We start from the raw sequence: 13,420 nt of genomic DNA on the forward strand, positions 1-13,420 counted from the left end.
CCCGTGGTTTACAGAAGAAACTAGAGCTCAGAAATTATTATGCAGAAAGCTGGAACGCAAATGGCGCACGACTAAACTTGAGGTGCACCATCAAGCATGGAGTGATGGTTTAATAACTTATAAACGCATGCTTACCTTAGCTAAAGCTAAATATTACTCAAATCTCATCCACCGTAATAAAAACGATCCTAAATTTTTGTTTAGTACGGTAGCATCGCTAACCCAACAAGGGACTCCTTCCAGTAGCTCCACCCACTCAGCTGATGACTTTATGCAATTCTTTAGTAAGAAAATTGAAGTCATTAGAAAGGAGATTAAAGACAATGCGTCCCAGCTGCAACGGGGTTCTATTAACACTGACACGATTGTATATACGGCGGATACCGCCCTCCAAAATAGTTTCTCTCGTTTTGAGAAAATAACATTAGAGGAATTGTTGCAACGTCTAAATGGAATAAAACAAACAACATGTTTACTTGACCCTCTTCCTGGGAAACTGATCAAGGAGCTCTTTGTATTATTAGGTCCATCAGTGCTAAATATTATAAACTTATCACTTTCCTCGGGCACTGTTCCCCTAGCATTCAAAAAAGCGGTTATTCATCCTCTTCTTAAAAGACCTAACCTCGATCCTGACCTCATGGTAAACTACCGACCGGTGTCTCACCTTCCCTTTATTTCAAAAATCCTCGAAAAAATTGTTGCGGAGCAGTTAAATGAACACTTAGCGTCTAACAATCTATGTGAAACCTTTCAATCCGGTTTCAGGGCAAATCACTCGACTTAGACAGCCCTCGCAAAATTGACTAATGATCTATTGCTAACGATGGATTCTGATGCGTCATCTATGTTGCTGCTCCTCGATCTTAGCGCTGCTTTCGATACTGTCGATCATAATATTTTATTAGAACGTATCAAAACACGAATTGGTATGTCAGACTTAGCCCTGTCTTGGTTTAACTCTTATCTTACTGATAGGATGCAGTGTGTCTCCCATAACAATGTGACCTCGGACTACGTTAAGGTAACGTGTGGAGTTCCCCAGGGTTCGGTCCTTGGCCCTGCACTCTTCAGCATCTACATGCTGCCGCTAGGTGACATCATACGCAAATACGGTGTTAGCTTTCACTGTTATGCTGATGACACCCAATTCTACATGCCCCTAAAGCTGACCAACACGCCGGATTGTAGTCAGCTGGAGGAGTGTCTTAATGAAATTAAACAATGGATGTCCGCTAACTTTTTGCAACTCAACGCCAAAAAAACGGAAATGCTGATTATCGGTCCTGCTAGACACCGAACTCTATTTAATAATACAACTCTAACATTTGACAACCAAACAATTAAACAAGGCGACACGGTAAAGAATCTGGGTATTATCTTCGACCCAACTCTCTCCTTTGAGGCACACATTAAAAGCGTTACTAAAACGGCCTTCTTTCATCCCTGTAATATCGCTAAAATTCGCTCCATTCTGTCCACTAAAGACGCTGAGATCATTATCCATGCGTTTGTTACGTCTCGCCTCGATTACTGTAACGTATTATCTTCGGGTCTCCCCATGTCTAGCATTAAAAGATTACAGTTGGTACAAAATGCGGCTGCTAGACTTTTGACAAGAACAAGAAAGTTTGATCACATTACGCCTGTACTGGCTCACCTGCACTGGCTTCCAGTGCACTTAAGATGTGACTTTAAGGTTTTACTACTTACGTATAAAATACTACACGGTCTAGCTCCATCCTATCTTGCCGATTGTATTGTACCATATGTCCCGGCAAGAAATCTGCGTTCAAAGGACTGCGGCTTATTAGTGGTTCCCAAAGCCCAAAAAAAGTCTGCGGGCTATAGAGCTTTTTCATTTCGGGCTCCAGTACTCTGGAATGCCCTCCCGGTAACAGTTCGAGATGCCACCTCAGTAGAAGCATTTAAGTCTCACCTTAAAACTCATTTGTATACTCTAGCCTTTAAATAGACTCCCATTTTAGACCAGTTGATCTGCCGTTTCTTTTCTTTTTTTTCTATGTCCCACTCTCCTTTGTGGAGGGGGTCCGGTCCGATCCGGTGGCCATGTACTGCTTGCCTGTGTATCGGCTGGGGACATCTCTGCGCTGCTGATCCGCCTCCGCTTGGGATGGTTTCCTGCTGGCTCCGCTGTGAACGGGACTCTTGCTGCTGTGTTGGATCCGCTTTAGACTGGACTCTCGCGACTGTGTTGGATCCATTATGGATCGAACTTTCACAGTAACATGTTTGACCCGCTCGACATCCATTGCTTTCCTCCTCTCCAAGGTTCTCATAGTCATCATTGTCACCGACGTCCCACTAGGTCATTATTGTCACCGATGTACCACTGGGTGTGAGTTTTCCTTGCCCTTATGTGAGCCTACCGAGGATGTCGTAGTGGTTTGTGCAGCCCTTTGAGACACTAGTTATTTAGGGCTATATAAGTAAACATTAATTGATTGATTGATATTAGCATCATATGGTATAATGTAATAGTAAAAATATTAGGGGCGGCATAGCTCGGTTGGTAGAGTGGCCGTGCCAGTAACTTGAGGGTTGCAGGTTCGATTCCCGCTTCCGCCATCCTAGTTACTGCCGTTGTGTCCTTGGGCAAGACACTTTACCCACCTGCTCCCAGTGCCACCCACACTGGTTTAAATGTAACTTAAATATTGGGTTTCACTATGTAAAGCGCTTTGAGACACTAGAGAAAAGCGCTGTATAAATATAATTCACATAATTCACAGATAAAAGAATTGTACATCTGCGTGCTGTTTGTGCCGTATTTTAGTAAATAGAACCCCGTAAGACAAAATAATTTGCTTTCCTGGTGGTCAACCACTCCAGATCCATTAGAGAAAGGAGGGGTGAGCAGAGCCCATAAGGGAGCCTCCTCATTGGCTGCTGCCAGCCAAAACTGGAACAAATAAACAAATATTGGTGCGGCTTATTCAAGATGGAGGCCATTGCAGGCCTGTCATGGGCTAACTTTTTGACGCGCAAGTGGCTGTTTTCCTTCTAGACAGGTCATTGATTTTCCCATATTTAGTGTGTGTCCTTTTGTTACCGATAGTCTGCAACAAAATACCCAGCATGCAACTGTCAAACAGCCAGTGCGCCATCTTGCACACTTCCAGAGAGGAGGAGCCTGGGAGGGGCTATCAGTGAGGGGGCGGGATTTACAGTTTGAATCCTCCTCGGTGACACTTCAGCATGAATCAATAAAATATCACTGTGTAGGCTTTTTATACTCATCAGCACAACATTTTGGTTCTTTTTCAGCAAGTTAGTTTTGTTTTTTTGTTATAGCTGTCTTTTTTTTTATCATAACAAAATAGACTTTTTATATTTTGCACGGTTCTTACTTTTAAATGGACAAAACAATCTATTATCAATCTTCTGCTGCAAAGCCCTTACCCCACAGTTGTCATCCAATCGAAACATTAGGCTTGACCGGGAAATGTGAGCTCCTCAAAAACTTTTTTTTTTTTTTAATATCCCAGACTTTCCAAGTCGCTTTTCCATTGAGAATGAATGGGCCATTTTTTTTAACTTGCACAATTCCCACATTTATCAAAAAAATTGAACCATTCCACCATGCTCACACTCATCTCACCTTAGACAATTAATTGACCATTTTGCAACTTCCCCAAAAAATTTCAGGAATTCCCGGTAATTTTTACACCATTTCAAAAAATGCCAACACCAACCCATTCATATAATTTAGGACACTATCTCTTTCCCCAAAATGTTCCCAATGTCCAGGAAATTCCCATTCAAATAAATTGGAAAATATCAACATTTTTTAAACCCGATTCTGACATTTCACTTCTCTTTACATATATCGAACGCAAAACGTGTTTTCCTTTTACCAAAATTCCCGGTGTTCCCGGATTTTCCGGTAATTTTCTCCCCATTGACAATGAATGGAAAATATACAAACCTCTCCATATCCCACATTTATCACCCAATTGAACCATTCCCACTCACACTGGACATTCAAACATTTCAGTTCCACTTAGGCCTATTGGCGGTTCGCCATAGCGCATCAATCAATCAATTATTTTATTGTCATTGTCATAAATAACACTTAAGTCTTACATGTCAACGAGATTTAGTTTGAGCTTTGTCCAGCGGCATAGAAACTGCATTGATGTGCAAGTTGACCATAGTTTTTACAGTTCAGCATTGTCTATAACAGTGGTTCTCAAATGGGGGCACGTGTACCCCTGGGGGTACTTGAAGGTATACCAAGGGGTACGTTCTATTTTTTTTTTTAATATTCTATAAAATAGCAACAATTCAAAAATCCTTTTTAAATATATTTGTTGAATAATACTTCAACAAAATATGAATATAAGTTCATAAACTGTGAAAAGAAATGGAACAATGCAATATTAAGTGTTGACAACTAGATTTTTTGTGGACATGTTCCATAAATATTGATGTTAAAGATTTCTTTTTTTGTGAAGAAATGTTGAGAACTAAGTTCATGAATCCAAATGGATCTCTATTACAATCCCCAAAGAGGGCACTCTTAGTTGATGATTACTTCTATGTGTAGAAATCTTTATTTATAATTGAATCACGTGTTTATTTTTCAACAAGTTTTTAGTTATTTTCATATCTTTTTTTCCAAATAGTTTAAGAAAGACCACTACAAATGAGCAATATTTTGCACTGTTATACAATTTAATAAATCAGAAACTGATGATATAGTGCTGTATTTACTTCTTTATCTTTATCTCTTTTTTTTTTCAAACAAAAATGCTTTGCTCTGATTAAGGGGTACTTGAATTAAAAAAATGTTCACAGGGGGTACATCACTGAAAAAAGGTTGAGAACCACTGGTCTATAAGATCACGTATAGAGGGGTTGTGGGGGTGGGAACAATCAGATGTCTGATGGGTGTTGCGTTGATGTTGCAGAAATGCAATGTCCAGAGCACAATTATTGAGGTGGTGCAGAGTGAGGTAATAAGATAGTCAGGGGCAGTAAAAGGGCATGCTGTTCATTTAGCAGTCTCACAGCCTGGGGATACAGTCTGTGAGACATTCTGGTGGTCCTGGCGCGAATCGATCTAGACCTCCTACCAGAGGGTAGCAGGTTGAAGAGGCCATGTGCTGGTTGGTATCTGTCCTTCAGGATGTTGTGTTCTCGCTTTATCTCTGGGAGTATCGTCCTTGTAATTTTCCCCGCCGTATTAACCACTCGCTGGAGGGCCTGTTGGTTTGCTTTAGTGCAGCTAGCAAACCACACTAAAAAGACGTACGTTAGGACACTGCTGATGGCACAATTGTAAATCTTTACCATTGATTTCTGCGGAATGTTTGCGCATTTTAGTTTCCTTAGAAAGAAAAGACGTTTTTGGGCCTTTCCAACTGTAGAAGCAGTGTTAATGTCCCAGCATATATCTTTTGTTATGGTCACCCCTAAAAATTTGAGTTGTTTGACCCTTTTTACGAGATTGTTTTTAATTAGAAATGGAGGGTGTTCTTTCTGCGCTTTCCTGCGGAAGTCAATTAGTTCTTTGGTTTTGTTAGTGTTAAGAACCAAGTTGTTTTTAGCACACAATGAAGCCAGCTGTTGGACCTCTGCCCTGTATGCTGTCTCATCATTGTTACTAATGAGCCCAAGCACTGGGGTGTCGTCAGCATATTTGAGAGTGAGGTTGGATGTTGAAGAGGCTATGCAGTCATGTGTGAAAAGGGTGAAGAGCACAGGGCTTAGCACACAACCTTGTGGGGCAACGGTGTTGATGGTGAGCGTGGCAGAAATGTGCTCGCCTATTTTCACATACTGTGTGCGATTTGTTAAAAAGTCCAAAATCCAGTTTCAGAGAAAAGTGTTCAGAGCAAGGTTGTGAAGCTTAGATCTGAGTCTGTTTGGCCTTATTGTGTTAAATGCTGAGCTGAAATCGACAAAGACCAGACTTGCATAAGTTTCCTTAAGCTCAAGATATCCAAGAGTCTATGGATTACAATAGCTTTGGTGTCTTCAGTCGATCGGTTTTCCCGTTATGCAAACTGATATGGGTCAAGGGATGGTGGTATTGCCTTTTTAGTATGTTTCAATATCAGTGCTGAGTCTGTGTTTTCCTTGTCAAAGCGGACATAAAAATTATTCAATTCCTCAGCCTTTCACTGAGGGAGAAGTTGTTTTTTTAAAGTTTGTAATTGCTTTGACACCTTCCCATACCTGCCAAGGGTCTGAGTTATTTAAGCAATCCTGGAGTTTATTATAATGGTCCGATTTGGCAGCATTGATCCCCTTCCTTAAAGCAGTCCTGGCTGAACGGTAGGCATTTGGATCGCCTGATCTATATGGCATGTCCATGTCTTTGAATAACTGTGTCCCTTTGTGTGTCATCCAGGGTTTTTTTATCTGGTAACACACGGATTGTTTTAAATGATGTAACACAATCTATGCAGAAGCTAATATAGTTAAGTTAAAGTACAAATGATTGTCACACACACACGCGAGATGTGGCGAAATTATTTTCTGCATTTGACCCATCACCCTTGATCACCCCCTGGGAGGTGAGGTGAGGGGAGCAGTGAGCAGCAGCGGTTGCCGCGCCCGGGAATCATTTTTTGGGTGATTAACCCCCAATTCCAACCTTTGATGCTGAGTGCCAAGGTAATGGCTCCCATTTTTATAGTCTTTGGTATGCCTCGGCCGGTGTTTGAACTCACAACCTACCGATTTCAGGGCGAACACTCTAACCACCGATCTCAGGGCGGACACTAACCACTAGGCCACTGAGTAGGTTCAGCACAGTTGAGGTGTATTCGTCCAGAGACTCGCGCGAAATTGCACGTTCGTCTCTAAATATATCCGAAAGAGTGTGATGGAAACAATGTTCACTCACATGCAATTGCAAATTCTTGTTATTACATGTTTTGTAATAACTTAATGAGCTGCATAGTTACAATATAAATACATATTTATTAGGGGTGTCCAAAAAAACTGATTTTCAAATGAATCGCAATTCCTATTTGTAACGATTCTTAATCGATTTTAAAAAATCGATTTTAAAAAAACAACAAAATATATATCCCCCACAATATCTGTCCTGTCCCATTCACTAATAAATGTATGGGTCAATTTTTATTAAACAAATCCAGTTTCCTTAAAGTAATATCGAAATGTATCACAGCTGTAAATCTATTATATGGTGAGTTAATTGTAGAACTGACACCCAATGTTATAAAAAAAAGTACTGATTTTGAATCAATCGATTATAAATGCAATTGACTCGTGTGGTGCCCAAACAATCACAGCCCTTTTATTTATGAACAAATCTTGGTTGTGAGTAAGCACATGCCTAAAAACATGTATTTAAAGGCCTACTGAAAGGAGATTTTCTTATTTAAACGGGGATAGCAGGTCCATTCTGTGTCATACTTGATCATTTCGTGGTATTGCCATATTTTTGCTGAAAGGATTTAGTAGAGAACATCCACGATAAAGTTCGCAACTTTCGGTGCTAAGAAAAATGCCCTGCCTCTACCAGAAGTCGCAGACAATGACGTCACATGCTTGATGGCTCCTCAAATATTTACATTGTTTTTAATGGGAGCCTCCAACAAAAAGTGCTATTCGGACCGAGAAAACGACAATTTCCCCATTAATTTGAGCGAGGATGAAAGATTCGTGTTTGAGATATTGATAGCGACGGACTAGGAAAAAAAAGTTAAAAAAAAAAATTGCATTGGGACGGATTCCGATGTTTTTAGACACATTTACTAGGTTAATTCTGGTAAATCCCTTATCTTTCTATTGTGTTGCTAGTGTTTTAGTGAGTTTAATATTACCTGATAGTCGGAAGTATACGTCCACGGGTGTATTGACACGCAGTGTCTCAGGGGAGTCGACGGCAGCTATGGATGGCACAACACAGCTTTTCTCTGGTAAGAACTGACATTTTAACCACAATTTTCTCACCGAAACCTGCTGGTTGACATGTGGTCGGGATCCATGTTCTCCATAGGAAAGTTTCACCTCCAGGAATTTTAAACAAGGAATCATCGTGTGTTTGTGTGGCTAAAGGCTAAAGCTTCCCAACTCCATCTTTCTACTGTGACTTCTCCAATATTAATTGAACAAATTGCAAAAGATTCAGCAACACAGATGTCCAAAAAACTGTATAATTACCCTGTTAAAGCAGACGACATTTAGCTGTGTGTGTGCGCAGCGTTCATACTTCCTAAAAACCTATGACGTCTTGCGTACACGTCATCATTACACGACGTTTCAAAGACGAAACTCCTGGGAAATTTAAAATCGTAATTTAGTAAACTAAATAGGCTGTATTGGCATGTGTTGCAATGTTAATATTTCATCATTGATATATAAACTATCAGACTGCGTGTTGGGTAGTAGTGGGTTTCAGTAGGCCTTTAAAAGGTAATATATCTACATTAGGAGCAATAAGCAATTAGGGTTGTGAATCCATGATTGGAAGAACACTTTTATAGCGTACTTTCCACCATTGAAAATTACTCCCGATTGGTCCTTTGACGTTAATAAAGCGGTTGACATCCTGGGGACAACATTGTGTTTTTCTTTCCTACAGGTTCTACATGGTGCTGATTCAAGGTCTCCAGATCTCTGATTTCATCTGTAGACCCGTCTTGGCCTCCATCATTCTTAACTCTTCCTCTCTCTTCTGCACCGACCTGAAGGGCATCAACGTGGTTGTGCCGTACTTCATAGCAGCCTTGGAGACCATTGTGCCCGACAGGTAAGGCCAGCAGCCGTCATGGCAGTCAAACCTTTCTCTTCACGCTCTGTGCTCCTTTCTGTTAGGGAGCTGTCAAAGTTCAAGATGTATGTCAACCCCACTGATTTGAGGAGAGCCTCCATCCACATCCTGCTGGCCATGCTGCCACTGCCTCACCACTTTGGCAACATCAAATCCGAGGTAGGAGCCTTTTAGCCTTTGTATTTTGGATGTATTGACAGCCAAAGCATTCTGGAGGCGCACCTCTCTGCACAACACTTATTTCCAGTTTCTTTGTGAAGGTTCTGCTTGAGGGCAAGTTTAACGACGAGGATGGATCGCCTCACGACCAGCCCGTGTCCTTTTTGTCCCTGAGGCTACGACTCGTCAACGTTTTAATCGGCGCCTTGCAGACAGAGACCGACCCTACTAACACGCAACTCATCTTGGGTATTTGCTGCCTTAACATTTCATATTTCCACACGTTGATAGTATTAGGACCCTCCGTTTGTAGGAGGGAGTCTGCCCAAATTCTGTCTAAGACCACTGGAGGCCAAAGTGGCCCAAATTGGATTATTTTTTGTATATTTTAGCTGACCGTTTACACAGGGGGTGCCCGACGACATCTTCTTCTTAAGTCATGAGCTTAATGAAAAATGTTGTCTGCAAAAACATGGCATCCAATTTAGAAGTCTTAACATGCTACAATGTTGTCGCCAATTAGTGGAAAACAAGAATTTCCTGGTCGATGACCTTTTATTAAGCATTCAATATGCAGCATTTATTTAAATAACCTTATGTAAACAACCTTCCCTAGTCATGGTGAAAAAAAGCATGCCAACATAAAATGTAATCCGACATGGTCGATGAATTTTATGGATATTATAAAAAACGTCCATTCACAATAAAAACAAATATAAATTACACTCATTCCAAATTATATTCATTACAAAGCATGATGGGAATAATGCAAAACACTCTACACACTTATCCATGTTTGGCACATTTTACCTGCTTGATATTTGTGATTGATTACAAAACTTTAAAGATTAATGAAGTAAAGTAAAGAAGGTAGAAGTCAAACTTTCACATACTATTAATGTCCATTTATATTGATTATATCTACTATCATATGTACACACGGTGTATATATATATATACACTGTATATATATATATATATGTGTATAATATATATGCATGTATATATATATATGTGTATATATAAATGTGTATATACAGTATATATATATATACATATATATGTGTGTAAATATATGTATGTGTGTATATACATATATGTATATAAATATATTTGTATGTGTGTATATACATATATGTATGTGTATATACATATATGTATATATATATATGTACATATATGTATGTGTATATACATATATGTATATATATATGTACATATATGTATATATATATATAAATGTGTATATATATATAACTGTATATATGTATATAAATGTATGTATTTATATAAAAGTGTGTATGTATTTATATATGTGTGTGTGTATGTGTGTATATGTTTACATATATATGTATATGCATCTATATTTGTATATATTTATACACACATATGTATATATGTGTGTGTATGTATCTGTATTTATGTATGATGTATGTGTATGTTTATGTATATGTGTATATATATATATACACTACCGTTCAAAAGTTTGGGGTCACATTGAAATGTCCTTATTTTTGAAGGAAAAGCACTGTACTTTTCAATGACGATAACTTTAAACTAGTCTTAACTTTAAAGAAATACACTCTATACATTGCTAATGTGGTAAATGACTATTCTAGCTGCAAATGTCTGGTTTTTGGTGCAATATCTACATAGGTGTATAGAGGCCCATTTCCAGCAACTATCACTGCAGTGTTCTAATGGTACAATGTGTTTGCTCATTGACTCAGAAGGCTAATTGATGATTAGAAAACCCTTGTGCAATCATGTTCACACATCTGAAAACAGTTTAGCTCGTTACAGAAGCTACAAAACTGACCTTCCTGTGAGCAGATTCAGTTTCTGGAGCATCACATTTGTGGGGTCAATTAAACGCTCAAAATGGCCAGAAAAAGAGAACTTTCATCTGAAACGCGACAGTATTCTTGTTTTTAGAAATTAAGGCTATTCCATGTGAGAAATTGCTAAGAAATTGAAGATTTCCTACAACGGTGTGTACTACTCCCTTCAGAGGACAGCACAAACAGGCTCTAACCAGAGTAGAAAAAGAAGCGGGAGGCCGCGTTGCACAACTGAGCAAGAAGATAAGTACATTAGAGTCTCTAGTTTGAGAAACAGACGCCTCACAGGTCCCCAACTGGCATCTTCATTAAACAGTACCCGCAAAACACAAGTGTCAACATCTTAAGTGAAGAGGCGGCTGCAGGATTCTGGGCTTCAGGGCAGAGTGGCAAAGAAAAAGCCATATCTGAGACTGGCCAATAAAAGAAAAATATTAAGATGGGCAAAAGAACACAGACATTAGACAGAGGAAGACTGGAAAAAAGTGTTTTGGACGGATTAATCCAAGTTTGAGGTGTTTGGATCACAAAGAAGAACGTTTATGAGACACAGAACAACTGAAAAGATGCTGGAAGAATGCCTAACGCCATCTGTTAAGCATAGTGGAGGTAATGTGATGGTCTGGGGTTGCTTTGGTGCTGGTAAAGTGGGAGATTTGTACAGAGTAAAACGGATTCTGAATAAGGAAGGCTATCACTTCATTTTACAATGCCATGGTATACCCAGTGGACAGCGCTTGATTGGATCCAATTTCATCTTACAACAGAATAATGACCCAAAACACACCTCCAAATTGGGCAAGAACTATTTAGAGAAGAAGCAGGCAGCTGGTATTCTATCGGTAAGGGAGTGGCCAGCGCAGTCACCAGATCTGCACCCCATTGAGCTGTTGTGGGAGCAGCTTGACCGTATGGTACGCAAGAAGTGGCCATCCAACCAATCCAACTTGTGGGAGCTGCTTCTAAAAGCGTGGGGTGCAATTTCTCCAAATTACCTCAACAAATTAACAGCGAGAATGCCAAAGGTCCGCAATGCTGTAATTGCTGCAAATGGAGGATTCTTTGACAAAAGCAAAGTTTAATGTAAAAAAAATCTTATTTCAAATATAAATCAATCAATCAATGTTTACTTATATAGCCCTAAATCACTAGTGTCTCAAAGGGCTGCACAAACCACTACGACATCCTCGGTAGGCCCACATAAGGGCAAGGAAAACTCACACCCAGTGGGACGTCGGTGACAATGATGACTATGAGAACCTTGGAGAGGAGGAAAGCAATGGATGTCGAGCAGGTCTAACATGATACTGTGAAAGTTCAATCCATAATGGATCCAACACAGTCACGAGAGTCCAGTCCAAAGCGGATCCAACACAGCAGCGAGAGTCCCGTTCACAGCGGAGCCAGCAGGAAACCATCCCAAGCGGAGGCGGATCAGCAGCGCAGAGATGTCCCCAGCCGATACACAGGCAAGCAGTACATGGCCACCGGATCGGACCGGACCCCCTCCACAATGGAGAGTGGGACATAGAAGAAAAAGAAAAGAAACGGCAGATCAACTGGTCTAAAAAGGGAGTCTATTCAAAGGCTAGAGTATACAAATGAGTTTTAAGGTGAGACTTAAATGCTTCTACTGTGGTGGCATCTCGAACTGTTACCGGGAGGGCATTCCAGAGTACTGGAGCCCGAACGGAAAACGCTCTATAGCCCGCAGACTTTTTTTGGGCTTTGGGAATCACTAATAAGCCGGAGTCCTTTGAACGCAGATTTCTTGCCGGGACATATGGTGCAATGCTATGGGCAAGATAGGATGGAGCTAGACCGTGTAGTATTTTATACGTAAGTAGTAAAACCTTAAAGTCACATCTTAAGTGCACAGGAAGCCAGTGCAGGTGAGCCAGTACAGGCGTAATGTGATCAAACTTTCTTGTTCTTGTCAAAAGTCTAGCAGCCGCATTTTGTACCAACTGTAATCTTTTAATGCTAGACATGGGGAGACCCGAAAATAATACGTTACAGTAGTCGAGGCGAGACGTAACAAACGCATGGATAATGATCTCAGCGTCTTTAGTGGACAGAATGGAGCGAATTTTTGCGATATTACGGAGATGAAAGAAGGCCGTTTTAGTAACGCTTTTAATGTGTGCCTCAAAGGAGAGAGTTGGGTCAAAGATAATACCCAGATTTTTTACCGTGTCACCTTGTTTAATTGTTTGGTTGTCAAATGTTAGAGTTGTATTATTAAATAGAGTTCGGTGTCTAGCAGGACCGATAATCAGCATTTCCGTTTTTTTGGCGTTGAGTTGCAAAAAGTTAGCGGACATCCATTGTTTAATTTCATTAAGACACGCCTCCAGCTGACTACAATCCGGCGTGTTGGTCAGCTTTAGGGGCATGTAGAGTTGGGTGTCATCAGCATAACAGTGAAAGCTAATACCATATTTGCGTATGATGTCACCTAGCGGCAGCATGTAGATGCTGAAGAGTGCAGGGCCAAGGACCGAACCCTGGGGAACTCCACACGTTACCTTAACGTAGTCCGAGGTCACATTGTTATGGGAGACACACTGCATCCTATCAGTAAGATAAGAGTTAAACCAAGACAGGGCTAAGTCTGACATACCAATTCGTGTTTTGATACGTTCTA

At 40.3% G+C, this 13,420-nt stretch overlaps 1 protein-coding gene across 9 annotated transcripts in view; it reads left to right on the plus strand.

The window, feature by feature from the left end:
* Nucleotides 1-13,420, plus strand: part of LOC133544542 (ral GTPase-activating protein subunit beta-like) — a 108,268-nt gene that overhangs the window by 47,674 nt on the left and 47,174 nt on the right. For all 9 annotated transcript variants that reach the window (XM_061889990.1, XM_061889992.1, XM_061889993.1 and 6 more), the window contains exons 11-13: nt 8,585-8,752; nt 8,818-8,932; nt 9,034-9,181. In XM_061889990.1, the coding sequence (XP_061745974.1) occupies nt 8,585-8,752; nt 8,818-8,932; nt 9,034-9,181 (431 nt within the window). The remainder of the gene's footprint in view (nt 1-8,584; nt 8,753-8,817; nt 8,933-9,033; nt 9,182-13,420) is intronic.

Source organism: Nerophis ophidion, linkage group LG27 (genome assembly GCF_033978795.1).
Source record: "Nerophis ophidion isolate RoL-2023_Sa linkage group LG27, RoL_Noph_v1.0, whole genome shotgun sequence".
NCBI lineage: Eukaryota > Metazoa > Chordata > Actinopteri > Syngnathiformes > Syngnathidae > Nerophis > Nerophis ophidion.